Raw genomic sequence first — 22,362 nt, forward strand, 5'->3', positions numbered from 1 at the left:
CCATTCTGAGATGAAGAAGCATGCCAAAGTTATATGGCAATATATAATCCTGGGGTTATATAATGCCATGGAGTTATGCACCTTGTTAAATCATTATGGTGTGAATTGATCTCCTAGAGAGACTTTAGTTGCCAGCTTTGCTTGGATTTATTCCTGAAAGCTTCATCGCCTAACATCTTGCCTCCAGCCCCTGCATCCCCACTCTCTTCTCATTGGTTACCAGGCCAATCTATCCCGACAGTACGCTACTTTCATAGGACATTTATGAAGTAAGAGTCGCTTTGTTATGGATCAGATCACTTTTGGCTGTGGGTCAAACACATGTCTTTTCCCTATCTCCAATATGTTTCTAATGAATGACTGAAAGTATTCAATGTAAATTAAGCTGTGCCCAGAAATCCAGCTAATGCTCCTGACGAATACAGGGCAGTGTTGGAAGGGTTGGCAACTAAAGAAACTGGCAGTGACTGGGTGGGAGGGGGTGCTCAGAAGGGGTGGGTGCTCGAGGGGGTGGACTGGCAAGGGGAGGACACTTGTCACTGAATTTTGAGTCAGATTGGGCTCTGATTCCCAGTCAGTCTGCCAACTCCAATTGCAAAGATGTTTGCACAGCTTGAGAAGAAAGAATCCAAACCTCAACTAAAAACTAAAGCCACTTAATAAGATGGCACAGAAACATGTACAGCTTGTTAAATATACAGCCTGTGTATATAACAAGCTACAATATATAAAGGCCTGTCAAATAAATAGGGGCCTTTCCCTGTTGCCAGTCACATTGCACTCAAGAAGAGCAGTAAATTAGGGAGTTGTTGCCTTTTATTTACCTATTTTGGGGGGGGGGGGGGGGGTTCTCACACAAAAGAAAAGCAAACTTATTTTGTTTATAATTCAGTTAAAGAAAATGTCAAAATTAAAGAATAATTGAACACTCACCACTCCTGCAGAAGCCCATTAGATGTGGAAGGTCTCAGTGTGCAATGGCAGGCACCTTGCCTCATGGGGTCACACAGAAGAGAGCAATCTCCTGGTCTTCAGCTTTTCAGGAACCCTTCCCCATCCATCCACACCCACACCCAGGCTGGCGAAAGATCACCAGTTTGAAACTTCAATGGAGCCAACACTTTCCAAGACATGCTTTTAAATGATGAAACTTGTGGTACTGGGAGAAGGGAAAATACCAGTACCTCCGGAGCGCCAAAGTGAAAGGCGGCCTGCTAACTCGTTAAGGTAATAGATGTCCCTACAGAAACCAGATTTTCCAAGATTCTGGAGCGTCAGTATCCAAAGTACGGATACATGTGGGGAAAAAAATGCATGTTGCTATTGGGAGATGGTGAGCGTTGTCATCAGTTGGCCTATCCTTTGACATAGCCTGTCCATGCTATCTTTGCTGAACGATTTTCAACTGATATTGTGTCGGAACCAGGAGTGACAGCGAGCCGCCATTTATCTGCTTCGAAAGAGGCGAGAACTGGCTGTATTTTCGCCCTGTCTCAACAAGAGCAGTTTTCGATTGGTAAGTTTGAATAAAAAAGGAAGGAACAATGACACGCGCATGGAAATGGGGAGAAACCACCCTTCGGAGTCCTAGCAGAGATATCGTGCAGTGAACAGCCCCACAGAAACTGACCCCGTTTCCAAGTTAGTCACTGGTCTGAAGAGGCATCGCGTAGGAATTCGGCTCAGACGCATTACATACCCGCCCATAACAATCATTGAAAGGGGCGTTTGTGGCGCAGTGATACTGTCCCCATCTCTGAGCCAGGTAGACCTGAGTTTTCAAGCCTAGTTTGCGCCAGAGGTGTATTATAACATGCCCGAATAAGGCTGCTGTGAAAATATCTAGAGGCAGGAGAAGGTTTCTCCGGGTCCCGTTCTGCTCGATTGTATCCCCTCGGTCGCACAAAAAAAAGTTTTTGCTGATCGACAGGAAGCTGACCCAACAAGCAAACAACCCTCGAGACATTTCGAAGTAGGCTCTGACAGGGGGCCGATGGCGCCGTTATGCGTGATTTGACTGTCACTATTTCAGCTGCCCAGGTCCCACTCGAACATTTAGTTAGCCCTGTTGTACAGCTCATTTACCAGCATCAGGGCTACTTGAACAATGCTCTCTCTGCGAACGAACGCGCGTTTTACTGCTAACCCTCTGAAAGATGTAGCATTCTGCACACAGAAGGCTGTAAAAACAAATAATCTTTAGAAATAGTCTGAAGGGGACAATGAGGAGGCAGTTGTCTACAACAGGGAAAAAAAATCAAACCGGACAAGCCTTTGATTTTTTTTTCTAACCATTTCAGATCTGATTCAGAGAGGCGATATTATCCAGGATAATGGGTATTGTGGTACACGGTATTCCCAAATGTTACTGCTCTTGCATTCTACCGCTGTGACATAAAACAGTGGAATTCGCCATTTGATCTCCTGCCTGACACCATGAGAATCAAATACTTATACGCGAGAAACTGTGAATTGTTCAAAACATGTACGTTAATAGGACCAAGCAAGGAATGCCGCAACTTCAGGTCCTGTTGTTAATTACCCTGTCCCGGCAAAAGGACGCTGTGGTACCATTCTTTTTTCTTTTTAAAAAAAAGGGACGTCTATTAGTGATAGATTACAGTCCTCTCGGTTGGTATATTGTTGCACAAAAGACCATTCATTGTGACTTCAACAATATTCGTTTCTACACATCGCAGGAATGATTTAATCAGGAAATCTGAATTTTGTTTTTTGTTTTTAAGACGCTGGCAGTCCTATTGTTTAGCTCCGGGGGTTTCGATGTTCTTTTTCATCGAAAACACTTCCAGGTAATCTCTTTCCTACATAGTATTGGTCAATACCAGCCCCATTAGCTCGGCTTGGTGTCCAATGTGACTGAGCGTTTCGACTCCGGACACCGAGCATGGTCCAGCTGGGAACTGTGGCGCATTACCAATGTGAAGTGACGGAAATGGACTGGATTTTAAAATGTAGACTGCCCTGGAGAGTAAACCACAACAGAATGTTTCCAATCTCGGTCTGTCGGCAGCCAGTGAAGGGTGACGATTTGAACTATAGCGGAGTCCTCCCTGGATCACTAATGATAACAATATTCACTTGGGGTCATAATGGTTTATTTCCCACGAGTATCATTTCGATTTGCAAACAAAAAAACCCCCCACAAAAGCTTGTCAATTCTCTAGCTCGCTTTTATGCTCGTTCCAAAATACAAGCAGTGGGTGCCCTGAGTAATGCTGGAGCAAAAGTTTCTCTTGGGCCCAATGGAAAGCGCAGCCCTCAACCTGACTTTCCCGCTGTGCAGAAATACTCATCTTTCTGATGAAAGACATATAGCACAGCCCCCTGGAGTTCCTTTCGCCTTTTGTTTTGTTTCATTTCTGGTTTGTTCCTTGTCTCTACTCAGAAAATTACAAATTGCTTATGGGTATATCGTATCGTATCGCATCAGAGTAGTCAGCAACGGCAAAGAATCGACTGCTGGCCGGTTACAGTACCGTCTGCAGTTACAGAATGATTTTTATTTTGGTGTCGTAGTGTTTGTTTTTAATGTCGCAGGACTGACAGCAGTATTTGAGCAAGAGAGAGAGAAAAGGACGGTGTAGGTCGTGATTCCAATACATTAGTCGACCGTTTGTACATGAAGGTAGCAATTTATTCAAAACAAATGCTAATTCAGTCCGTGTGCTTCCTTGGATATAAGTTTATATATATATATAATCTTACTTCGAGAGAAAAAAATCACTTGGTGCATTAAGCAAGCGAACTCGTTCAATACTGAAAGCTGTTTATTACAATTAACATCAATCAATCAAAATGTATACATCACCCAAAAAACAGTACTGACAATATTACATCCGACCCTTTGATATTGAAAAGAATTTAGAGGAAGTATCATAATAGCATGCACAATGTTTCTCAATTTTGCTTTACAACCAGAAACACCAAAATGTCGCCTGTGGGCTTGAAGGACTTGCGAATTTCGTCTCCAAATACCTTACATCGATTATCCCTATGTAGGAAAGTGGCTTAAATCATCATAACCAAGTCTCCACATTACAAATGGATATCAAATTAATTATACATTTAGAATTGTAGAGTACAGACAAAGCTTTGCGTTTGATGTCCGAGAAACTGTTAATTTAGTTGGTCAACTTGGCAGTGCGATGGAAATCAGACTGGCCTGTCCTAACCACATCCTAATTCTTTCAAATTCAGTCCAGCGCAGACTTTATGTTTTCTCTACATGTATGTCCACTGACAGCTTAAACGTAAAAGAAATACAACACGTTGCGTCCTACATTAGCTTAAACATTCAAGCAAATTACATTTTGGAGGCTTATTGTAATTATGTATCTGAGTAAAGTTTTAGGATATTTAATTGTGTGTTAATATAGTCTTTGTCTTCACTGCTGTTGAATTCCGATCAACCTTTCCCCTTCTTAAAATACCTAGGGAATTTTCAAACGTCGGGAAGTGTGGCTGTAATGCCCCAAGATTTGTTCTCCCTGAAAGAAATCATAGTAACAGTTCATTAAACTACAGAGCAATCTGGCCTTCCGGGGTCTTTTTGTTATGTTTTTTTTAACAAGGAAAATATTTCTAACGTTTCGTGAAAAACTATTTTGAAAGGTAAATTTACATTGTTTGGATGTCGACTGTTTGGCTTTAGTCTTCCCTGAATTTATAGAGTTTCAGGCGGTTTAAATTCCCCCTTTATTATTATTAAAATATAAAAACTTGTGGCGTCCCTATCCTACTGGAGCGAGTATTTAAACTCTAAGCCTTTTAGGTATTTCTCGTGCTCAGCCTGACCCTAGTGGAACATGTTCTTCCTGATTATATACAGTCGTATTTCGTATGCCATTTTAAAACACATTTGTTTTCCTGTGTTTGTTGTCCCTGAAATAGCTTTCATTTGTTTTAAGTGGGCATTCTAGATTTGCAAACAGACAATTGAAAAAATAGAGGTCGTTGAAAAGCAATGCTGGTATAAACATACAATCTATAACTCCTGAAAGTCCCTTGTTCTCGCTTTTATGTGTTGTGTTTTTTTTAGTTTCAGGCACTTTTCATAACATTAGTGCTTTTTGCTTGAACTGACAAAATGTTTAGATACTGTTTTATTCAGTTTATTCTAAAAAAAAGTGTTATGTCGCTACGTCTACCTATTTGTTTGTATTATTACCGCATTTTTCTGGTTTCAAACGAGTTTTATACCCATTGGTCTTTAGTCAATTGATAATGCACATAGACACACCACCAGGAGCTTATTTGATATCGCAATATAAGCGCCGAATGAAAGAAGGCTAAACTGAAAACGATCAAACAAACTGCTTTAATCACACAATTTTAATAAGATATCACAAAACGTTTGGTCCATAAATATTAAAAGGGGAGAACGCGCCTGTACAATGGTTTCATTTTTTTAAAAAAACAAAGTAACATCAACAATCTCATCAAACCACTTACTGTACTAATCATAAACACAAAGATCAAATAGAAGGACCTCGTAACATCGGGAATACCAACTACTCTAGTGAGAGACCGTGTCCATGGTTGCTTTCGAGGACAAGTCCGAACGTCGTTTTGTGTTTTTTTTTAAAGAAAAAAAAACAGCTTTCCCATTAAAAAGTTATCAGAAAAGGAGGTAACAATACAAAACTTGTGAGGTGTCAGAAGGGCATTTGTTTTTTTTTCCAAACAAGGGAACACGAATCTACATCACGTCACAGACTTTCTTCAGAAATATAAGGCACATGATAAAAGCTGTGATAGATCTCATTGGAGAAAAGTAGTTCCAGTACACCATGGTTCGTTCTGCCAAAGAACGGTAGTGTAAAATATAGGCGAGTTTTATTGAGTATTGTCGGTACCAGTACATATGACAATAGCGAGGAGCCTGAAGAGATGTTCACTGGTGAGTGCGCATGGAATTAGCTCTCTAGCGAAACTTAAATTTGTTTTGAGTCTCTCACTCTCCCTAAGACAACCCTGCAGTTGTAGAGACAGTCAGAATATGGTGGGCACGTTTAGCAGAAGTAAAAAAAATGTTTACATGACCAGTGTCGAGGAGAACTGAAGTAGTGTAAGATTAAACTGAGCTTTAAATTTTTAATCTGGAAGCTTTTAAGGAAAAATATCACTGGAAACTGGAATTATATTCGAGCATGCGCAGTCACCACTGCACAGTCCATTGACATTTATTTTGTAAACTGCTCTTTTTCTACTGCTGTAAACTAGAATTCGTCAATAAACAAAAAATATATATTCATATCAGTTATTTAACAAAATCATCCTACACACAACAGGATCTGTTTTATTTTTGTCTTTTTTTAATACTTCCCAGGGATTTTTTTTGTTTTGTTTTGAAGGAATCTGCTAAAAAATGTTAGAAAAGGTTCGTTAAGGTAGTTTGTGACGGACTCCCGGATTCGTGCACGTCCAGGTTAGAGGTCACAGGCGTCACTACTGACAGAGTGGGATTGGTCAAGTCTGTTAAAGTGGTCGAAGTGCTGCTTGGACTTAGAGCGGCGCCGGACCTGTCGGCTGGGGGCGGGGCGGGAAGTGCTGTGCCATCAGGTTTATCAACACCCCCATTCTCCTGTCGCAAAAGGTTCCTTCTGAATTTGGCTCTTGCGTTTTGAAACCAAACCTGCAAACCAATCCCATGTAATCTTTTTACCGATTATTTGATCCTTTGTTTTCTTTATCTATTCACAAACCACAACTTATCGCTACAGATATATAATAGAGATAAATAAGATATATATAAAGATCAATTATTTAAACAGCTACTACTATGCAGAATTAAATAGACTAGCATTAAATGGACTGGGGAGGCTGAGATTGTGACAATGCAAGCAGAAATTGGTTACATTTAATACCGTTGACTTCCCTGCACAGTACAAGGAACAAGCTCAACACATCGCACACAATTTAAACGGCCCATTTAACGGGCTATCAGCGAAAATTATGAAAGCTTAAGATGAGATCATGTCGTATGTTGCATCCACTACAAAAAGAAAAGCCCTGGTATTCATGGCGAGCGCCAGGGTGGTGAAAGTTTTGGAGGTTTGCTCACACCTGTTTCCCTCGGCTGTTCGCCCCCATTTGAAATGAGACCAGCCAGCCAGTCGATTTGGACAGGGCAGGCGGCCGTCGACAGCATCCTGTGCTCAGCGGCTGCAACTCGACAGAGTTTTCCAATCATGGTCAAAATAATTTCAGCGCCTGTTCCCCAGCGTGGACGTTTCAGAATGCACTGGATGTACTGTTGGACACCGGCACTCACTGTTGAGATGTAATTTGTGGAATGAGCTGATTAAAATTGGTATTTTTGTGCATCAATGTGAACAAATCCTTTATTTTTTTTCAAAAAAGTCATTTTAGAACAACGCCACGTGATGAATTGCTGTGCGTTTCATGGCGAAGTTCTGAAGCGCCATATCTTTGTTGTCAGTCGTTAAGTACAAAATATGTCCAATTGCGAATTAATCAATGAGTTTGCAAGTTACCAAGCTGCCACATAAATGGTAATGTCACTAGCCTGGCATTTATGGAGTGGATGAAACATAGACAGGAATTCTCCACTGTAACCCCTCGTGGCATACCACCCCTTAATTATTTCAGCTCTTGTGTTTTGTTTTAATAATTTGGCTGATTAGTATAATCATCAATACGACCAGATCTACCTGGCAATGTATCCAGTCACGGTGTCAGTATTTTGAAGTGAGTTTTTCGATTTCTAAACGCAGAGCATGAAAGGGTGATCAGAGGTTTACAGTACATCGCACATTTCGTTAGATCAAAATGAATGCCTCTTACCTGCAAAACTCTTTTGGTGAGCCCAGTTTTCTGAGCAAGCTGTTTTAAATCTTTCGCATCTGGGTTATGGTTTATGGCGAAGTAGGACTTCATGGTGCGAAGCTGGTGATGTTTGAAGGATGTGCGCATACGCTTGGTTTTCTGGGTTGGAGGGTAGGACTGTTGTTCCCTGTCCAAGTGGTCCGCGTCGTTTTCATTGCAGCCTGGCGTTAACAAACACAACCATACTGTTTACTAATGATCTCTCACACCGGGTAACAGGATGAGCCTCTTTGCCTCTCCCCCCACCCTCTACCACTTACGCCTCTTCACTAGAGGGCGCTCCACTCCAAGCCCGGGAATGCATGTGTCAACACTTCCCAGTTGTTATCGATAGCAATTGTACGAGGACTGCACAATATTTGACATTCCATACTCAAGTCGCCTCCAACTATTCCCTTAGAAATGATTACCAGCTCCCAGGAATTTCCACTCAAACGTTTCGAAAGCCGTCCTGAAATATTACGTTACAAATAGTTTGAAAACTAAAAGCATTGCCCTTGTGCTTTGGGTTCAGTGATATATTTGATGCGGAGCCCATGGGACGAATCGATTTCGGTGAGTTTTTTTTGTTCTTGTGCAGTTTTTAATTTTAACTTAAAGCGGCACATTTTTGCAAACGCCACCCGGAATTATTATGATAAACGAATCCTCACAGGGAATATCCTGTCAATGATCATTATCGCGGACGACACATTTTTCAACCGAGACAATCATTCAGAAATTTTAATAATAAATGCAAACATATTTATTTTAGGAAGGTAATCGCTTTGCCCATTTCGCTCGAAAAAAATAAAGCAAAACTATTTTTGTTTTAAATGCATACCACTCGTGATTGAAAGTACACACAACATCTGACTTTGTAACATTTTAGAACAATTTTGCAAAGTTATTGAACGCCTCGTGACTTTTTTATGCAGAAAATTTGTAGCAGGTACTGTTTATGTAATTTTACAGCGAAATTAACACATTGCAGCTGACAGCTATTCGCCCATTCATTTTAACTGAAGAGTAATCTGCAGACTTCAATTGGCACTTTCTGAAATATGATCTTTACTGGATGGACTTCCTGCCTGGAGAAATACTAAGTCCTATGTTCGTTTTCTTTCTTTTCACTAAAATTGCTCGGTATCCAAACTGACTTATATTTTTGGTTGGGTAGGAGATGGTCTTTGTGCACTATTGTGTTTAAACCCTGTCAAAACTGCAAGTAGAATGTCTCGGGATTATTTTACAAGTTATTCAGGGCGATTCAATATCTTATATGGATCTCATTAAATGTTATGAGTCTAGGCCCGTCCTCTGTTCCAGCCACTGGATAGAGACAGTCGGTCAATTTAAAAACATTCCACTTCCCACCACATGAGTTAATATGGATTACTTTATAACATCTGACCGCTTTAACACATTGGGTTTTACCTTTAACATCAACAATGGTCACCAACAAAGCGGTTATATGTTAATAATATAACTCTCCCGCAGAGTGAAACAGGTATTTTGTCCTTATTGTTAAATTTGCTTCGAGCAGTCAATGCAGGAACACGTTTAAAGTTTGGCGTATTAATTCTGGTTGTTGCTCAAGTGAATGCAGCAAAGGATTTGGACACACCAGTGAGTTTGTACAGTTGTTAGTTCAAGATGGATTTACGGCGGGTAAGGGTGATTTATGCGGGACTGGAAACCAGGGATTCCTGTGTCACGTCTAATTAACAGAAAACAATTAACCTCCAGATTACGTGATTCTTCTTCCATTCAATTGAACATCAGAATCTCGAGTGAGCGCCAATTTGCTTTGAGGAAACCCCACAATTAAGGAACAGCTACAAAGGGGCACAATGAACCAGTATGCAGTTGGGTCCAGTTTGTGGAAAGTCCACAAAGCATTTATTCTTTTATCTACTAAAAAAAAGGATGAAATCATGTTTGGTTATTTTCGGTTTTTTTAAAAAGTCGAGACCTACAGAACGCTTTTGCAGCCATCAAACACACCAAAGGTTCTCTGACTGCACGCTTAGTCCAATTATAAACCTTAAGGGCTCTGCCGAGCAAAAACTCCTGTGGATAACAAGAACTCAACGTGGAAAGGCTGTTTTGGCTGGGCCGTGCTAGGAGTCTATAGCAAACTTAAATAATAGTTTCAATTTCTATTACGTTCTAGCAGTAGGTTAGTGGGCCTTGAATCATCAGTCGATTTGCAAAGTCATCTGGAACATTACTGATATCTGAATTTTAGAAGCTCTTTTTGTGAACTTTCCATTCGTTGGTGCATTACGGCAACAACAAAAAAATGTTCAAGCGTGATTTATGTTTCGATTTGTAGCGGAAGTCTGGTCACGCCGATTAATTTTACATTTAGATTATTTACAGTGTGGAAACAGGCCCTTCGGCCCAACAAGTCCACACCGCCCCACCGAAGCGCAACCCACCCAGACCCATTCCCCTCCACCTAACACTACGGGCAATTTAGCATGGCCAATTCACCTAACCTGCACACATTTTTGGACTGTGGGAGGAAACCGGAGCAAACCCACGCAGACACGGGGAGAATGTGCAAACTCCACACAGTCAGTCGCCTGAGGCGGGAATTGAACGCGGGTCTCTGGCGCTGTGAGGCAGCAGTGCTAACCACCGTGCCGCCCACATTGATATACATTGATATACATCTGTCGTTTGCCCGACGAATATTATTTTCCCCACCTGGATTGTAAGTTGAGATATCGACACCGAGGGCAGGACTTTTTCTCTTCCTGGGGCGTCCCTTCTGAACGGTGCCTGTCCCATTGAAGTAGGGCAAGCTGAGACCCCCACTCTTTGCAGCTAGCTCGGTGTAGTTCAGTTGCGTGTGATAGTCTCCCTGCATCAGGGATTCGAAGTGAACTCTGCAGTACACCAAGTTATCTTTCATGCCAAAGTGGTCGCCTGTGGTTAATGTTTTGTTGCAAGTCGTACACGTGAAACAGCTCAAGTGATAAACTGAGTCCCTGGCTCGCATGACCATTTCAGAGGCGGATATTCCGAGGTGGCAACGCGAACAGCGTTGGACAGAAAACCTCCTTCCCAGAACAGAAAACAGAAGAGAGCAAAGGACACAACGCTTAGAGCTAGGAGACATATATACATTATATTGCAAGACGAGCAACATTAGTGTCGGCCAAAGAAACCATATCAATATCATCGATCTATTAATATTTAACCATGAGTTACAACTCCTTATTCCCTGACATTTGACCAAGATCTGTGTTTATTGAAGAGCGCCTGATTTTCCTAAATTCTATCGGTATGTGGGCGAAATGAATCCAATCTGAAGGGATAGGGTGGCATGGGGGAAGTCAATAATAAATTGCCCCATTTTCAACTCAGTGGCATTTTTACAACTAGCAGTTTTCGACCCGGTCATCATTGTATGGGCCATATTTATTCCCCCGTCCGAAAGCTTACGACTATCCATCCCCGACCTAATTACTGTATCCTTTCGGACACAGACGTGAGACCGATACTGGCTGATCTCCAGCGATTTGCAAATGATTGATGATCACATTTTTTCGGCCAAAACAAAACGAAAATAAAATGGCCTCAACATAATTTCCTCGTCACAAAATTAAACACTTCCAATGCTGCTGCATATTTCTTGACTCTTGAGGCCCAGGTTCTGGCTCGTCAAACGCTCACCCTCAAAACACAAGGGGAGTGCTGTCCTTAAATGACGGAGAGAAGGACTAGAGTTGCAGCTGAGATTGCTGCATTCCCTGTCCTTGGGCTGTGAGCAGGCGTGGAGCAAGATGTACAACAGCAAAGGGAAATAAGAGACGAAATGCCAGTCTCCCCGCCATGGTCTCCTGTTTCGGTGCTGGGCGATGATTGTACGGGCCTAACCTGAGATGCTGTAATTATCCGCGTTTAAAAGGGAACCGCGCGTTGGAAAAGGGCTATGGTCTGGACTGCTAGACACAGCAGCCAAACACACACACAAAAAAAAACCGACACAGAGGTGAGTCCTACTTTTCCTCATGGGTTAACAATATTTACGTGCGCACACGATCCCAGGACAAGTCGCATGGTTCTGTTTGAAGACCCAGACGCAAGCGTGCACTGGCTGATTACCTGTAATAGTCCTCTTTACAGTAAATGCTGCCATCCTTGGCGAAACAGGTTAATTCGGACTCCAGGGCGAGTTTACATTCACAGCACTTGAGACACCTTAGGTGCCACTGTTTGTCTACAGCAAGCAGGTAGTACCTATCTGCGATTTTACCGCCGCAGCCTGCGCACAGAGCGGGTTTGTCCGAGTTAATGGAAGGCATGTTCTGCAAACAAAAATATTTGTGTTTTTTAAAAAAAAATGGCAAGGTAAAACGTCATGGTCAAATGCATAGACACAGACTGCACAAGAGCGAACAAGTAAACGAAAGCAGGCACATGTGATTTGCACAAAAATACTTTTAAGTGTTTTGCAGGTAAATGTTTTCCATGTATTATTTGCTGTGGCTGATGAGCAGTTTCTCCCCCTCCCAGCCCTCTCCTGCGACAGCTCAGCCTCTCATGGAAGCAAAAACAGTTAAGGAGTAAACATTTGGCAATTATTGAAATAAATTTTAACGCGCACGTGATAGTTCCTTCTGCTAAAAGTTCGCAAATAATCGCGCTGTAATTGGGGACATACACCGGTCTTAGCTGGCAGTGGGACAGAGCAGAAAGACCGGACCTACACAAACTCACAAGGCAGTTTTAAAATGGGGTTTATGTCACATTAATTTAGTCTGTCTGAACAGACACACCGAATCGCATTGCCGATCAAATCCAAATCTCTTTTATTCGGTGTGGAGGATTTTTTGTTTGCAAAAGCCGTCGCAAATTCAATATAACGAGGAAATGTTTAACTAGGAGAAGCTGAACTCAATCTCTCAACAACTCCGACGGGGCGAAGGAAGCAACTTAAATTGTGTGCATTTGTCTCAAATGTTCTTATGTTGTTGTTTTCCCTCTTACCGTTTCCCGTCCGTTCATCTGCACTCCTTTGGCGAGCCGGGAATCCGTCTTGGATCTCCTTTCCATTTCCTCCATGATTCCCTGGATCTCGCCCCCAGAGATTCCGTGGAAAAGCATCGCTGATTGACGGAAAGTACACGTGTCTTCCTCGGCCCTGGCTCTTAGCACTTCCATACAGACCCCAGCTTAAACCATGGAAGAAACTGCTACAAGACAATTAGACAGAGAGAGAAAGAGAGAGAGAAAAAAATAAACTGCTAATCTCTGATGGTGGTGGAGGGGTAGGGGGGCGGGGGGGGGGGGGGGGGAGGATGTACAACACGTCAAATTCTCTAGCGCCCGGGGGAGATGATCGTTACTGGCTGCTGCTGGGGACCAGGCAGTGAGAGAAGGAGTCCCTGCAGACTGGTTAGGAATAACGGGCAAACAATGATGTTAGGGCGATTTTAACCGCATTCCCCTGACTCCTCAGATCCTTGCTGCTCGGATTGTAGCTTGCTGGCTGGGAGCACACCGTTTCGCCTATTTGTTGCAGCCTCTCGCCAGGGCACAGTTGGATAATTTGGTAGGAGGAGTTCGATAGACTGCCACTTAATCCTTTTCATTACAAAGGCCTGTCATACGCTTTTCATTGGCTATTGACGGACAGTCAATGACAGCTCCAGGCGGGTTTGATTTCCCAGTGTGGCGAGTTCTTGCGACTTTCCGATTGGGCAGAGCGGGAACTATGAGGTTTTCTTTATCTCTCTCTCTGCAGAGCAACAGGTATTCTCCGTGAGAGCAGACAATGTTCAATTAAGGGGAGAAAATTAATTGTGTTTTGTGCAAAGCGTAGAAGTAAAACCAACCAGCATAGGCAAGCAACACTCTGAAAATGAAGTCAGCAGATTATTAAAACTAGCGTTCGAGATGGATATACCAACAATCATCCGCTCTCTCCCGCAAAATAGACGCTGCTACTTTGTGAAACAGCACAGCAGGTCTTGTTAAGTTCTCAGTTAAATCCCTAAAAACATATTTTCCGAACAGTCTGGTAAATGTGATATTTTGAATAGATTTATAGCAGTGTGGAAGGGAAGGGGGAAGTAGTGCTTGGTTGATTAAGCAGAATCTTTCTTGCTGTTCACACCTCCCCCCCCCCCCCGTCTCCACGCCCCCCGCCCATTTCTCCCCCCCCCCCCCCCCCCCAAGTCCCAGGATAGCAGCCACGATTTGAAAGGTCACTCGGGTCCAGGAAGGAAATCAGCAGAGGGACGCATTTTTTCAGGTCAGTATTGTCCCGAAGTTCAAAGCAGTACATTGTCTGTGCTCACGCACACACAGGGACAGCGTCCCTGTAAAATCCAGCCTCTGCTTCCAGCAATGGGGCAGAAAGAGAGGAAACCAAAAAAAAATTACGTTCAAAATGCTCACGACCCTGCGTCATCACATGGTCGAAACAGCAGCCTTAGTTCTTGATAGTGAGAATTAAATTGGACTGCAATCCTCTCAGTCAAGGAGAGTGCGGCCCTTCTGCGACTACTAAGATTTGAGACTACAGCTCACATTTCTGGGCAGCCATGGGATTACATGATAGGGATGTTTAGCTCAGAAAAAAGAAAATCCTTTTCTTTTTCTGGCGGCAGTGAGTCAAATGCTGCCCGGAATTATGAAGTGAACCATCCTCAACAGCCAGGTATCCATGCAATGGGCAGGTTGGAAGTGAAAGCGTGCAGAAAAGGCTCTTCAAGGAGCGAGACGTTGACTCCAAAATGCCGATTGGATTCGGATTTTGCGTGGGGTTCATTCCATTTATTCGTTCCCTCCCCCTCCCCAGTTTCGGGGTATGCTGGCTTGCCGAATGCAATGGCCGTCTGTAAAGGTCAACCTTTTGCATGTTTCGGAAGGTGACTGACACCCCGCCAGCATTTGGGTGGCCAACACACACACACACACACACACAAAAAGACTGGTATCCGGGCACCTCGACTGTGAGGATGTGCTGGAGACCTGGCGCCAGTCTGCAATATCTTCACCGTCCCTGAAGCCCGGAGCTTTGGCGCCTCCAGACCAGGGCGTGACCACAGATGTGGCTCGAAAATGACCAACCGCTAGCCTCCGAAAGCCCCTGCCCTAACACCCATGCAACACGCCTAGATTTGACCATTCCCAGTCCGCATTTAACCCGGTATCTTTGACCGATTTTGATGAGGGGGAGGGGTGGGGGTCAGGAATCTCCAATCTACTTTAGCCTCCACACACCTTCCGAGTTACAGAGAATACCTGTTCACATCCCATGTGGCGATCAGCATAGGTAAAGGCTCCAATCTGGTTGTGATTCTGGAGCTACGGATGGATTTCAAGGCTTCCCTGTATCAGATTCCAATGGAGAGATACACCAATGACGTGAGAGCGCACGGATATCTGATTTGAATCTACCTCCTTTTCCTTGTTGACTGTATCTCCTTACAGTTGTAATGACACCAGAGCAACTGCTCTCTCTACATTTGGAGTTTAAAGCGATCGCGCGGCAGTGTGCTGTGCACAGCAATGGTCTTATACCTGCGCTGTTTCTCATCATTATTGGTGCTGTCTGCTGGATAGATTCCAAAATTGATCATTTCTCGAACATTTGTTTTCCATACGAACAGTGGGCGTTGTTCCGCGCTTTCAAACAATTTCAAGCGTTTGGTGAACTGTCACGGTGCATGATCTGAAATGTACCAATTCCATTCCAGAATTCGATTGAATGAGTATGCAACTCTGTCTCCCACATCTAAAGCATTTTTTTCTGAATGCGCATTCAATTACTTTTTATATATATATAAAAAAGGCATCAGCGGTTTGAGAGCTTTATGGTGCAGATGACAGAGGAGTAACACACTCCTGTATTGTGCAAGGGGATAGGCTGACTTCTGGTGATATACAGGCTCTCTCTGTTCGTTGATAAGACCTAATCGAGCTCTGAGGAATTGCTAACTGTATTTGAAAATGGCTCAGTATATAACTAAACACACACTGTATGCCCATTCGCAAATGTTTACTGCTTGTAAAAAGCCACTTCTTATTTATCGTTAATACGAATGACTCAATCTGGCCTTTACCGCCTTTGTCAAGTCTGTCTCTTGCGGCTTTCTGACTGTACTTCTTTGTCTCTTTTGCTATCTTTGCCTCTCTCCCTCTCCCTCACACCCCATATGCCTGTCCTGATATACAGTTTAAACTAATTGGTTTAGAACAAATCCTCTGACTAGCTGTTTTAGCCCCAGTCTTGGCGGTACCAGCTGTCGCGTGTTTGATCACACCTATAGCCCGGGCAAGATGGGGGGTTCCTGTCTGTGGAGTTTCTCTTCTCAATTCTCTTGGGGATCTCACATACAACGGTTAGATCGCGTGCAAACCATAGAGATTATATTTCCCAGCAAGATGCAAGCTCATAGTCAGCATCGTACCTGCAAATTAACTGAAGCTTCCCCTTTGTCTCATCGTTACAGCTGTAAGATGAACATTTACTACATGGGAGAAGCTTTTATTTTTAAACAGATTCAATTAGCAGTGTCTGCTGCTTAGCGGGTATGTGCACTAGCCAGATTGCCAGAGTTTAGCTCATAAGGCACAATTTCATGTGAAAATGAAGTCAATCAAGTGAAATAAGCAGTGATTTGTTTGTTGCTGGCACGCTATCGTATGTACAGCAGGGCTGTTATTTGCTGTAAGTAATGTAATTAGTCGTTTTGTACAGAAATCAATGGCTTATAAATAGAGCAGTGATAGCTATGCATGTGCTCAGAAATACTCGAAAGGAAATCCCCATTACTCCTGCGGATGTTTTTTCTGCCCTGCTGTCACATGCTAACAGTGCTCCACAATTATTTTCATGACGAAAATTTGTGGAAAATGCAATTGTCGAGCAAGAGTCAGTCTTTGCTACCGGATCACCGTTTACACGGAAGTCAGGGCGCAAGGAATTAAAAAAAATACCTTATTGCTATTAATATCCACGCGACCCATTTAGAAATAAAATTATTCACGCAAAGCAGAAAGGAAAATCGCGTCTTGAGCTATAGTCGAGGTTTGCTGATAAGGCTAACGTATCTGTAAATCTGCTAATGGTCACTACAAATTGTTAGGGCGTTCTGACTACATAACACGTTCTCGCCCCCAGCATATTGTTATGCGATCTAATAGCATATAATGTTATCCAATCGTATCACACCTAATATATTGCGGATGAGCATTATTCCAGAATTAAGCTGTAGAGTGAGGTTACAACCGAATGAGCCCGTACTCCCTCCCAAGTTCAGAGCCCTTTGATATACAACACAGTTGGAAGTGCTGAGGAGCAAGTCAGTGTGACCAAAGCATTTTGCTTTCTGAGCTACGGGGTAGTTTATTACTCATCAAATCTCAACGGTTCGTGCACAACTTTGGCACAAATGGTTATTTAATGAGGCAGATTCTAATCTTATTTCGGTTCCATTCCTTTTACTTGCATGAACGGAGCAAAGTGCACCTATGCAAATATTATTCTAAGATAATAAACCCAACCAATAGGAGTCCCGTAAATTCAACTAATGAATGCGTGTTTAACTCTAATTAACGACTATCTAATGAGGACCTTATGTAAATTCAAATAAACATGAAATATCAGGATCTTCTAGGTGTCTGAAGGCGAGTTATCTTTTACGTTCAGGCAGCTTTCGTGGTGTCAAATTGGCTTAACAGGGTGCCACTCTTCTACCCCAGAGTCGCTATGTTTTGCTTTCAGGTTCCTGGCCGTAGCTATAAGTTGTCCTGCAACACAGCTGTAAACGCTTTCTAAATGCAGTGCTACGGCATAATGAATTGATGCCGAAGTCTTCTCTCTGTGCATCCCGACCTGGCAGATAAAAGCTCAGACATAACCCAAGCTTGATTGAATGTATTCAATTAACATGCTCTGAAGTTGGAGGACTTTCTTTCCATTTGTTCGATAATGCACTTTCCTGGTTCTATGCAAACCTGCAGGTGCATGAGAGCTGAGGAGCTATTTTTTCCATTTGAGGGGGGAAAACGGTGTTAAATTTACATATCCAGCTCTGCTCAATGGCACTATTACCAGTAATTGGCCGGCTACAATAACATAACTCAAAAGTGGCTAAACCCCGACATCTGTATTCATTTAATTAATTATGTTAGCTCTTGGTTCGCTCCATCAGGCGCTGTAAGGTGCACGGGGTGATGAGCTGTTGACAAGGAGTGCAGATTTTGTTTTGCAATCCTGATATCCAGCAATACTAAAATTATAACTTTTTAAAATGCGATTCATTGCGAATCCATTTATTGATACCGTCCATTTCATTTACAGTTTACCCCTCTACATTCTTATTTGTACAACACACTTACACAAATTAAGTTCACTGGCGTCAATGGCAGCACGTTGTTACAACACGTGGGCTGATAATATTTGGTGCTCGAATTCTTAATCAACAGCTTTCGGGCATTGTTTTATATTATAGCTGAGGCGGAAAGCAGCCAGCTACATTACAGAAAAACCCACTCAGTCATGAGATACTGTTTATAAGAGCGTGAATAGCACCATTTCCTGTTACTACAGCACTTGATGCAGTTAAAATGCGTTACTAAAAAAAAGGTAGAACAACGTCGAATGCGTGTGTTCTATTTATCTGTGCGGTCCCCTTTGAAAGCGATGGTTCATTGTAGATATCTTATAAATTATTTATTTTAAAGACGGTTGTGGTATTTATTTAACATTTTGGTAAGGGTATTGAGAACACATTTGCCATCCTTTGTCCAATCTGTTTGTTTCTCTCGATCCTTCTTGGATGGATATTCCGTCCGACATCAGCAGAAACCGAATTGTATTCAATGTATCTCTAACCTTACTTCGGCCAAATGAATATTCTATAGGGGAAAGTGTGTAAGCCAAGAGATTTCAGGAAGGGCGCTGCAATGCAATATGCCAATAAAGTATCAGTATAGCTGCACATCGATCTTGTGAAGTGTTATACCTGCTGTTACGTCTACAGATATTGCAATTTGCATGCTAGAATACGAATATTTCTTAATCACAATTGGTCCAAATCAAGGGTAAATTATTCCCATTATAAATCGCGTACGAACTACAATTTTAAAAGTGTGAACCTAACATTATAAGTGAGCCTCTTTGAATACCTAATTAGATTTTCTTGACTAAATTATTGAATACATGCGTTTGTGGTTGTATTTATAATTTAAGTGGGATTTATGTTCGAGAGTTCACATTCTTGATCTCAGACTATTTCAGAACGAACGACTGTTAGTATATAGTTATCATGTTTTCTGCAGCGACCGACAATCTAGTCAGTGTAACGGTCTGATGTTAATATCGTCAACCGCCGGTAACCTTCACATTGAAGAGTAAGAGTGATTAATGGTCGATTTGGGAAGTACGGTACCTATGACAGGTTTACATAGAATCAATTGACAATGTAAGTATATCGCAGTTACAGTAAAATGGGTTTCGATTGCAATATTAACCTGAATAAAACGCAAAGTAAATTTAGAGTGTCGATAGGAGAAGAACATTTCAGAAATGTTGACACCGATGGTTAGTGGAAATCTGACTGCACCAAGTTCCTTTGTACAGAGTGTGAAGTGAAAGCTCATTAAGTAACAGGTGAGTCCCGGCAAACAACGGTTTCAGCAAATTACAACATAGTAAAGGCTCAAAGGATTTATAGCAAACAAACAAGCTGGAATTGCTTTGGTCGTCCGTGAAACTAACAAAAATGGGATCAACTTTTCAAATAAGAGCCGAAGTACAGGCGTACAGCTCGACTGAGGGGTCGGACCGAGAGCGCTAGATTTTGGATCTTCATCTGAATTTCTGATGAATGTCTCGGGTGCAAAACACCCGAGAAAGAATCAAGGCCAGGAATGGAAGAACTATCTCTCTCCCTACACACGCGCACATATACACAAAGACTAAATGCGGTGCCATTCTGAAGTATGGGGCCTGGAATACACCAGATATTTCATAGAATAATCAACAGAACTATCGCAGGCCTTGACGTTGCCACGATTTCATACAGTTTGTGAAAGTGGGCGTTCTGATAACTCTGCTTTGGACTTCCAATTTTATTTTTGTTTCATAACGTGGAGTTGCATCTTGTGCCCCTCGGAATATTAAAGAATTCTCGGGGCTACCACAGTGCACACCACTCCCTCCCCCCTCCACCCACACACTCCACCAAAACAACACTATACTGCACTGATCATACGGAATGTTTAGTTTGGCGCTGTTATCATCTCACGTAAATCCTACAACTTAACACTGCCTTTCAAGTTACTACACTAGCGAATAGTGTAATTAATTAAACCATCAGAGCAGAAGCATTCCGAAATCTGTTCCATGAAATAAGTGTTTTCTTTTCTTTAAAGAAAATGGATATGTAAGCGTCCATACTGTCTATTTCACAACAATATTTAATATTTATCATAATTCTTCTTGCCCTGTCTGCAAACCATGACATATTTCCTTCTCCCACTGAAGATGGATCTAATTGGGTTGCAAAATACTGGTTTTTACTCGAAAAGTATTCATCGCGTTAGCAATATTTATGTTTCCAAATAATACAAGGTTTTTTTTAATTAAGAAAAATCCCAAATCGGTGAATATTTGATTCAAATTTCGGGGCGTTCCTCAGCAATATTGTACAGTGGGGCGATAGACGAACGAGTTAAAATGAGATCGGACTGAGCTGATGTGAGAAGACTTGAGTTTTGATTTTGCCCATCACCACTATAAACAAAATCTTGTAAGCTTTTCCGCTTGTTTCATTGAAGGCGACGTTATTCCATGGCGTATTGACCATGAGAAGCGAATCTTCTTTTATTTGTAAAAGGAACCCAGTCTCTAATACATACGAATACCACAGAACAGAGACAGCTTTAGGTTGTTAACAATGGTTTAGAAACAGGTGAACCAACTAGGTGTTCTTAACAGTACCTGCTATTCATCAAGATCCCGACAGATTCCTGCCTCTCCAGCTCGCGTGAATCTGAATCGCGTTGCTAGGCGATTCGGATGGGTAAATATTAATGCCCTTTGTTAAGAAAGCACCAAGTATGCTCACAGTCAGCCTGACACAATTCCATTTCTCTCTCTCTCTCACACACACACACACACACACACCGAGCCACAAATCGGCAAGAGCTCACAAGTCCAACTTACCTTTACCTTTATCGGCTCAGATCCAACATGAAAATGGACGTTGCTGGGGTGGGGGAGAGCTATCCCTGGGATGCAGTCGATGAGAATTATCCTGTCACTGGCTCCGGGTTGAGCTTGCGAGCGAGTTGCTCCTGTTAATTACAATAAAAGAGCTACTTGTTAAGGACGTTCCCGCATTCTGCCCGCAGTCTTAACGCCGGGCTCAATATATAACTGACGTGAAAGGTGCGATCCCTGACCCGCCTCCAGCACCACCACCAGCCTTTTCATTATTTATTGACCTGTACCACATTCATATACAAAGAAAACACAGCCACCAGGAAACAATTCACTTCCAAAATGCGCGTGTGCGCTTTATATTTAAAAAAATCAGCCTTCTGATATTACATTTATTTTTGTGTCTCTAACTGGCTTTCTAATACAAAAGGTAAAAAGCATATTCTAATATGGTCAATCCATTATCACAGCATTTTACAATCCAATTAGAGTCGAGATTACATCTTTTCCAGTTTCTCAATAATGGGGAAGATTTAATACTTCATTATAAACAAGTAATACTGGTGCTGGATCTAATCCTGATATATCGACATAGATGTTAAAAGGCATACATTGTATTTGCATGAATAAATCACGATACTCAGACGTATTCTGATTAACAATATGTGCAGAAGTGTTGATAATGAAGTTTTTCTTCATTGTTCTCGTTCAATTTGCTCTGGGCACTTGGAGGAGAAAATCCCTTTCGCTTGTTTCGGGGTGGGGAGGGGTGTTATTTTCTCTATTTGCGAGATGGGCGATTACTAATCACCTGAGTGTCGTTGGCGATCGCTGTACGAGACTGGTTGCAAAATCACAAGTTCAGACGAGACAGCCAACAAAATTTCAACAGGATACTTTTCTTGTTGGTATAATGTCCAAGTATCAGTGTTGTATGTTAGAGTGACAAACACAGATTTCCTCTTCACAAAATCTGTATTTCCATCCTACAAAAGCAAACCTTTTGGCATATGGGATTTCTGGAGCATTAAAATGATACCTTTAGTCATGAACTACAAACTTGAATGCTGCCTTGTGTAGGTGAATTCACGTGACACGGCGCCCTCTTGTTTCACCCCGATCAGTGGCCGAGCTTCCGAAACAGCAATGCTGCCGCTGAGGCTCAAAGCAATCCCTCCACCAAACTATCAGAAAACGACGCGGCATTATCAGGGGCCCCAGTGCATCGCAGCCGAGAACATAGGAGCTGCCCGTTCGGCCCCTCGAAATCGTTCTGCCCATCCCCGTCTGTGCTGTAGCTGATCTTGCAGCTCGACGCC

The 22,362-nt window shown here is 42.4% G+C and overlaps 1 protein-coding gene across 8 annotated transcripts; it reads right to left on the bottom strand.

The window, feature by feature from the left end:
- Nucleotides 1–3,775: 3,775 nt before the first annotated feature.
- Nucleotides 3,776–21,227, bottom strand: lhx9 (LIM homeobox 9). 8 transcript variants are annotated; one of them, XM_087990841.1, is made up of 6 exons: nucleotides 21,053–21,227; nucleotides 12,853–13,055; nucleotides 11,968–12,170; nucleotides 10,564–10,919; nucleotides 7,828–8,030; nucleotides 4,526–6,655 (listed from the first exon to the last, which is right to left on the bottom strand). In XM_087990841.1, exons 2-6 carry the CDS (start codon nucleotides 13,024–13,026, stop codon nucleotides 6,392–6,394), a joined length of 1,200 nt encoding a protein of 399 aa, XP_087846967.1. In that variant the 5' UTR covers nucleotides 13,027–13,055; nucleotides 21,053–21,227; the 3' UTR covers nucleotides 4,526–6,391. The 8 variants fall into 8 exon arrangements, with proteins under 8 accessions (XP_043555724.1, XP_087846967.1, XP_087846965.1 ...); XM_087990839.1 differs by having other exon boundaries at nucleotides 12,853–13,058; XM_043699786.2 differs by having other exon boundaries at nucleotides 21,047–21,227.
- Nucleotides 21,228–22,362: the final 1,135 nt, after the last annotated feature.

The sequence above is a fragment of the Chiloscyllium plagiosum genome, unplaced genomic scaffold (assembly GCF_037043375.1).
Source record: "Chiloscyllium plagiosum isolate Xiang-an unplaced genomic scaffold, Cpla_swu_hap1 HiC_scaffold_9, whole genome shotgun sequence".
Classification (NCBI taxonomy): Eukaryota; Metazoa; Chordata; class Chondrichthyes; order Orectolobiformes; family Hemiscylliidae; genus Chiloscyllium; species Chiloscyllium plagiosum.

Bases quoted from the DNA above. Each gene is read 5' to 3' on its own strand.
- lhx9 (XM_087990841.1), bottom strand. From the start codon at position 13,026: ATGGAAGTGCTAAGAGCCAGGGCCGAGGAAGACACGTGTACTTTCCGT. The intron at 12,171-12,852 runs GTAAGAGGGAAA...TTTTGTTTGCAG, and splicing joins AGATGAACGGACGGGAAACG to AACATGCCTTCCATTAACTC. The intron at 6,656-7,827 runs GTAAGAGGCATT...ATTGGTTTGCAG, and splicing joins TCACCAAAAGAGTTTTGCAG to GTTTGGTTTCAAAACGCAAG.